Source organism: Ornithorhynchus anatinus, chromosome 17 (assembly GCF_004115215.2).
Source record: "Ornithorhynchus anatinus isolate Pmale09 chromosome 17, mOrnAna1.pri.v4, whole genome shotgun sequence".
NCBI lineage: Eukaryota > Metazoa > Chordata > Mammalia > Monotremata > Ornithorhynchidae > Ornithorhynchus > Ornithorhynchus anatinus.
Window position 1 is genome coordinate 6,273,562 of NC_041744.1, and position 7,830 is coordinate 6,281,391.

The 7,830-nt window shown below is 49.9% G+C and overlaps 1 protein-coding gene across 1 annotated transcript in view; it reads right to left on the minus strand.

Annotated features, from left to right (window-relative positions):
* VPS53 (VPS53 subunit of GARP complex) overlaps positions 1-3,457 on the minus strand; it is a 115,707-nt gene extending 112,250 nt beyond the window's left edge. Inside the window, exon 1 of the mRNA XM_001513697.4 lies at positions 3,359-3,457. Within this exon, the coding sequence (XP_001513747.1) occupies positions 3,359-3,442 (84 nt within the window). The 5' untranslated portion in view covers positions 3,443-3,457. The remainder of the gene's footprint in view (positions 1-3,358) is intronic.
* Positions 3,458-7,830: the final 4,373 nt, after the last annotated feature.

The following is a 7,830-nucleotide window of genomic DNA, read 5'->3' on the forward strand; positions in this document are numbered from 1 at the left end:
AAACACCCCCTCCCCATAAAGTTGTTCTCTCCCCCCCAGAGACCACCAATCTCTAGATCCCATCCGATTATCCCAAACTATCATGCCTCACCAGGACTCCCTATTCAAACTTCCCGCTCCTGATGCACAATTCCACCCCCATTAACGCTGCCCTCTTCACCCAACTCAACTCCCTAGCTCTTCTGTCAGTCCCACACCACCCAAATCAGCCCTGGATGACCTCCACAATTCCCTTCGTCCAATTCGGCTTTCACGCTAAGGTGCACTGCTGGTGGAAATTCAGGAACCAGGACAGTTTTGGAAAGTACAATTCGGCAACAGAGAGAGACGATCCCTACCCGACAACGGGCTCACAGTCTAGAAGAAGGAGAAATTGGTGTGGGCCTAGTCCCTGACTCACACAGGGCTCGCGGTCTTAATCCCTATTTTACAGATGAGGTAACTGAGGCACAGAGAAGTGACTTGTCCAAGGTCACGCAGCAGACAACTGTGCTACCTCCTGTCCTCTCCTAACCGTACTTTATTTTAGCGTGTTGTCCCCCCGGTAGATTACGGGTGGGGATCACGTCTACTAACGCTATTGTACTATATTGTATTGTATTCAGGAGAAGCAGCATCGCTTAATGGAAAGAGTCCAGGCCTGGGAGTCAGAGGTCATGGGTTCTAATCTCGCTCCGTTGCTTGTCAGTTTATGACCATGGGCAAGTCACTTGACTTCTCTGTGCCTCAGTTACCTCATCTGTAAGATGGGGATTAAGACTGTGAGCCCCATGTGGGACAACCTCATTACCTTGTATCTACCCCAGTGCTTAGAACAGTGCGTGGCACATAGGAAGCGCTTAACAAATACCAACATTATTATTGTTACTTATTACTTTATTGTACTGTAGAGAAGCAGCATGGCTCGGTAAAAAGAATTTGGGCTTGGGAGTCATAGGTCAGGGGTTCAAAGTCCGGTTCAGCCGCTTCTCATTCATTCAGTAGTATTTATTGAGCGCTATGTGCAGAGCACTGTACTAAGCGCTTGGAATGTACAATTTGGCAACAGATAGAGACAATCCCTCCCCAACGACGGGCTTATCAGCTGTGTGACTTAGGGCAAGTCACTTCACTTCTCTGTGCCTCGACTACTTCATCTCTAAAATAGGTATTATGACTGTGAGCCCCCCATGGGACAACCTGATCACCTTGTAGCCTCCCTAGCGCTTGGCACAGTGCTTTGCACATAGTATGCACTTAAACTGTGTGAATTTGGGCAAGTCTCAACTTCTCTTTGCCTCAGCTACCTCTTTTCTAAAATGGGTATTACGACTGTGAGCCCCCCGTGGGACACCCTGATCATCTTGTACCCTCCCCAGTGCTTGGAACAGTGCTTTGCACAGTGAGCGCTTAACAAATACCATAATTGTTATTATTACTTTCCCAAGCTCTTAATACGATTAATTGGTTCCTCTCACGCCACCTCCAGGCATTGACTCCCTCCCTTGAGAAGTAGGTGCGGCACCGCCTCCTCCTCCCACAAATTTCCCGCACCTGCCCCACCTCAACAGTGTGGCTCAGTGGAAAGAGCCCGGGCTTAGGAGTCAGGGGTCATGGGTTCTAATCCTGGCTCTGCCACCTGTCAGCTTTGTGACTTTGGGCAAGTCGCTTTATCTTCTCGGTGCCTCAGTGATCTCATCTGTAAAATGGGGATGAAGACTGAGAGTCTCACGTGGGACAACCTGATGACCCTGGATTTACCCTCAGCGCTGAGAATGGTGCTCAGCACATAGTAAGCGCCGAACAAATACCAATGTTATTATTATTATTTGGGCAAGTCACTTAACTTCTCTGGGCCTCAGTCACCTCACTTGGAAAATGGGGATGAAGACTGTGAACCTCACGTGGGACAACCTGATGACCCTGGATCTCCCCCCAGCGCTGAGAACGGTGCTCGGCACATAGTAAGCGCTTAACAAACATTATTATTATTATTATTATTATTTGGGCAAGTCACTTCACTTCTCGGTCCCTCAGTGCCCTCATCTGTAAAATGGGGATGAAACCTGTGAGCCTCACATGGGACAACCTGATGACCCTGAATCTCCCCCAGCGCTGAGAACGGTGCACGGCTCATAGTAGGCGCTTAACAAATACCAACATTATTATTGAGAGAAGCAGTGTGGCTCAGTGGGAAGAGCCCGGGCTTGGGAGTCAGAGGTCATGGGTTCGAATCCTGGCTCTGCCACTTGTCAGCTGGGTGACTGTGGGCAAGCCACTTCACTTCTGTGCCTCAGTGAACTCATCTGGACAATGGGGATGAAGACTGTGAGCCTCACGTGGGGCAACCTGATGACCCTGGATCTACCCTGGGGCTTAGAACAGTGCTCTGCACATAGTAAGCACTTCACAAATACCAACACGATTATTATTCAATGCTCCGGCCCCAGCGTGGCTCAGTGGAAAGAGCCGGGGCTTTGGAGTCGGAGGTCATGGGTTCGAATCCCGGCTCGGCCACTTGTCAGCTGGGTGACTCTGGGCAAGTCACTTCACTTCTCTGGGCCTCGGTAACCTCATCTGTAAAATGGGGATTAAGACAACGGGCTCACAGCCTAGAAGGAGGAGAAACTGCTTAACGCTTAGAACAGTGCCCGGCACATAGTAAGTGCTTAACAAATGCCATCATTATTATTATAGGGATTGCCTCAGTTCCCTCCTCTGCAAAATGGGGATGAAGACTGTGAGCCCCACGTGGGACAACCTGATTCCCCTGTGTCTACCCCAGCGCTCAGAACATAGTAAGCGCTTAGCAAATGCCAACATTATTATAGCTAGAGCCAGAAGGTCACGGGTTCATTCGTTCAATAGTATTTATTTAGCGCTTACTATGTGAAGAGCACTGTACTAAGCACTTGGAATGAACAAGTCGGCAACAGATAGAGACAGTCCCTGCCGTTTGTCGGGCTTACGGTCTAATCGGGGGAGAAAGACAGACGAGAACGATGGCAATAAATAGAGTCGAGGGGAAGAACATCTCGTAAAAACAATGGCGACTAAATAGAATCAAGGCGATGTACATTTCATTAACAAAATAAATAGGGTAATGAAAATATATACAGTTGAGCGGACGAGTACAGTGCTGAGGGGAGGGGAAGGGAGAGGGGGAGGTGCAGAGGGAAATGGGGGGAAAAGAGGGTTAAGCTGCTTCTCTGCCGTGTGACCTTGGCCGAGTGACTCCACCGGGGCTCAGTCCCCTCGTCTGCAAAATGTTGGCTCGGCTCGAGCGCAGCGCTTAGGCCAGTGCCCGGGCCGGGGTAAGGAAGGCCTCGGCGGCCGCCATCACTACGACCGTTGCTATGGAGAGGGCCGGGGCGCTCACCTGTTCGATGGCCAGCTGCACCTCGGGGCTGAACTGCAGGACGGTGTCCATCTCATCCACGAACTCGAGCTCTTCGTCTTCCATGGTGCCGGGGGGGGGGGGGGGGCGGGGGGTGGAGGGGGGCGGAGGTCAGGGGTCAGGGGTCAGGGGTCGGTCCTGGCGGCCCCGCGGCGGTGGTGCAGGCAGGCCCGCGCCTGTCAATCAACCCCGCTCCTGTCAGCCCAACCGGCACTTCCGGGAGCCGCCGCGCTTCCGGTCGCGTGGAATGCTGGGATAGCGGAGGACCGCCCGCCCCTTCGGAGGCCCGCCCCCCAGCCCTCCCCCTCCCCAGCCCTCCCCCTCCCCAGCCCTCCCCCTCCCCTTCCCCCTCCCCCTCCCCCTGCCCCTCCCCCTCCCCTTCCCCCTCCCCCTCATCATAATAACGTTGGTATTGATTAAGCGCTTACTATGTGCCCAGCACTGTTCTAAGCGCTGGGGTTGATTCAAGGTGATCAGGTTGTCCCACGTGGGGCTCACGGCCTTCGGCCCCATTTTCCAGAGGAGGTCCCTGAGGCGATCCCTAGAAGCGCTCTGCGCGTAGTAAGCGCTCGATCGATACTATTGAATGAATAATAATCGTGATGTTGGTATTTGTTAAGCGCTTACTACGCGCAGAGCACTGTTCATTCAATAGTATTGATTGAGAGCTTACTCTGTGCAGAGCACTGTTCAATAGTATTGATTGAGCGCTTACTCTGTGCAGAGCACTGTTCATTCAATAGTATTGATTGAGCGCTTACTCTGTGCAGAGCACTGTTCATTCATTCAATAGTATTGATTGAGCGCTTACTATGTGCACAGCACTGTTCTAAGCGCTGGGGTTGATTCAAGGTGATCAGGTTGTCCCACGTGGGGCTCACGGCCTTCGGCCCCATTTTCCAGAGGAGGTCCCTGAGGCGATCCCTAGAAGCGCTCTGCGCGTAGTAAGCGCTCGATCAATACTATTGAATGAATAATAATCGTGATGTTGGTATTTGTTAAGCGCTTACTACGCGCAGAGCACTGTTCATTCAATAGTATTGATTGAGCGCTTACTACGCGCAGAGCACTGTTCATTCAATAGTATTGATTGAGCGCTTACTCTGTGCAGAGCACTGTTCATTCAATAGTATTGATTGAGCGCTTACTCTGTGCAGAGCACTGTTCATTCATTCAATAGTATTGATCGAGCGCTTACTATGTGCACAGCACTGTTCTAAGCGCTGGGGTTGATACAAGGTGATCAGGTTGTCCCACGTGGGGCTCACGGCCTTCGGCCCCATTTTCCAGAGGAGGTCCCTGAGGCGATCCCTAGAAGCGCTCTGCGCGTAGTAAGCGCTCGATCGATACTATTGAATGAATAATAATTGTGATGTTGGTATTTGTTAAGCGCTTACTACGTGCAGAGCACTGTTCATTCAATAGTATTGATTGAGAGCTTACTCTGTGCAGAGCACTGTTCAATAGTATTGATTGAGCGCTTACTATGTGCACAGCACTGTTCATTCAATAGTATTGATTGAGCACTTACTATGTGCAGAGCACTGTTCATTCAATAGTATTGATTGAGCGCTTACTCTGTGCAGAGCACTGGACTAAGCGCTTGGAATGGACAAATCGGTAACACAGTCCCTGCCCTTTGACGGGCTTACAGTCTAATCGGGGGAGATGGACAGACAAGAACAATGGCAATAAATAGAATCAAGGGGATGAACATCTCATTAAAGCAATAGCAAATAAATAGAATCACTGTTCTAAGCGCTGGAGGAGATACAGGGTAATCAGGTTGTCCCATGTGAGGGTCCCAGTCTTCATCCCCATTTGACAGATGAGGTCACTGAGGCACCGAGAAGGGAAATGACTTGTCCACAGTCCCCCAGCTGACAGGTGGCAGAGCCGGGATCCGAACCCATGACCTCTGGCTCCCAAGCCCGTGCTCTTTCCACTGAGCCATAATGACGATGGCATTTGTTAAGTGCTTACTATGTGCCAAGCACTGTTTTCAGCACTAGGGAGGATACAAGGTGATCAGGTTGTCCCACGTGGGGCTCACAGTTTTCATCCCCATTTTCCAGAGGAGGTTACTGAGGCAATCCCTATAATAATAATGATGGCATTTGTTAAGCACTGACTATGTGCCAAGCACTGTTCTAAGCGCTGGGGAAGATACAAGGTTGTCCCATGTGGGGCTCACTGATTTCATCCCCATTTTGCAGAGGAGGGAACTGAGGCAATCCCTGTAATAATAATAATAATGATGATGGCATTTGTTAAGCACTTACTATGTGCCAGGCACTGTTCTAAGCGCTGGGGAGGATACAAGGTCATCAGGTTGTCCCATGTGGGGCTCACAGTCTTCATCCCCATTTTACAGATGAGGTAACTGAGGCCCAGAGAAGTGAAGTGACTTGGCCAAAGTCACACGGCTGACAAGCGGCGGAGCTGGGTTTTGAACCCATGATGTCTGACTCCCAAGCCCAGGCTCTTTCCACTGAGCCACGCTGCTTCTCCCTACCCTCTACAATTCTCTTTATTTATACTGATGCCTCTTTACTTGTTTTGGCTGTCTCTCTCCCCACTTCTAAGGCTGTGAACCCGTCACTGGCAGGGATTGTCTCCATCTGTTGCCGAATTGTCCATTCCAAGCGCTCAGTCCAGCGCTCTGCACCTAATAAGCGCTCAATAAATACAAATGAATGAATGATGTGTCTCTCTCTTTGGCTGAAGTGTACTGTCCAAGCGCTTAGTCCAGGCCTCTGCACCCGGTAACAGTTTGATAAATACGACTGAATTAATGAAGGAACAAACCAATCGATCGATCAATCCCCCTCAGGTTCGGGAGCCTGGGCCGGCGGATGGAATCGGTCCCGGGGCCTCCAGGGAGGCTTTTGGAGAAGGAGGGATGCCTGGGAAAGGGGCAGAGCCGGTGTCCCTGTTCTCTGAATGGAAAAATCACACTTGCCCCTGCTGAGGGACCCTCTATCCCGGAGATGAAGGGGGCGAACAGCGTCTCCTCAGACTCATCTAATAATAATAATAATGATAACTGTGATATTTGTTAAGCACTTACCATGTGCCAGGCTCTGTACTAAGCCCTGGGGTGAATACAGGCAAATGGGGTTGGATACGGTCCCTATCACAGTTGGGGCTCACAGTCTTAATCCCCATTTTACAGATGAGGGAACTGAGGCCCAGAGAAGTAAAGAGACTTGCCCAAGGCCACACTGCAGACAAGTGGCTGAGTCAGGACTAGAACCCATGACCTTCTGACTTCCAGACCCATGCTCTATCCACTACACCGTGCTGCTTCTCTTAAGCCCTTCGGGGGTCATCTGACGAACTTGGATCGGCTGGCGGCTGATGGAATTGTCCTAGTTTTAAGAGAGATATTAAATTAACAACCCCTGTTCATCAAGAAACAGACCAGAGGAAATAATCAATTAATCAATTGTATTTATTGATTGCTTACGGGGTACAGAGCACTGTACCAACCACTTGGGGAGAACATAGTAAGCGCTCAATAAATACTATTGAATTCTACTATTCTATTGAATTCTATTCTATTCATTGAATTCTACTATGAATGAACGAATGAATGAAGCAGTGTGGACCAGTAGATAGAGCACAGGCCTGGGGATCAGATGGGCCTGGGTTCTAATCCCAGCTCCACCTCTTGTTGGCTGTGTGACCTTGGGCAAGTCACTTCACTTCTCTGGGCCTCGGTTATCTCATTTGTAAAACGGGGATTAAGACTGTGAGTTCCATGTAGGACAGGGACTGTTTCCGACCCGATTTGCCTGTATCTACCCCAACGCTTAGTACAGTGCCTGGCACCTAGCAAGTGCTTAACAAATAACACAATTATTATTAGTGTAATACCAGCACAAACACCATCACAATTAAAGGAGTATTACAAATAGGGAAAGATACCTCAGCAAGATGAAATTTTCCCAGAGAGCTTTCCCCTGGCATCCAGGAATTATCTCCCTGGTTACTGGATGTACAGATTATATTTCTGCCAGTACCTTCTTTTTCTCTCAGTCTAATTTTAAATCGGAAATGGATGGTCATTGTCAGTGATATTTACCGGGTGCTTACCCTGTGTGCAGAGCACCGTACTAGGCCCTTGGGAGAGAACAAGAGAGGACGAGAACAAGAGAGTACAAGAGAACAACCCTGCCTTAGCCGTTCTGTATAGGCTTCAGAAAGGGCACCAATGAAATAATAATGACGGTGAAGAGTTGAACACGCTCTAACACCAAGTGTCGAAGGGTCTGAGCCCCTGAGAAAGTGATTCTTCCGTAACACACCCACGCTCAGAGGTCAGGGAATTTATTGACCCTCCTTGCCACCAACCTCTGGGTTCTAGTCCCAGCTCAGGCCCTGGCCTGCTGTGTAACCTTGGACGAGACGCTTAGCTTTTCCGAGCCTCCGGTTCCTCATCGATAAAAATG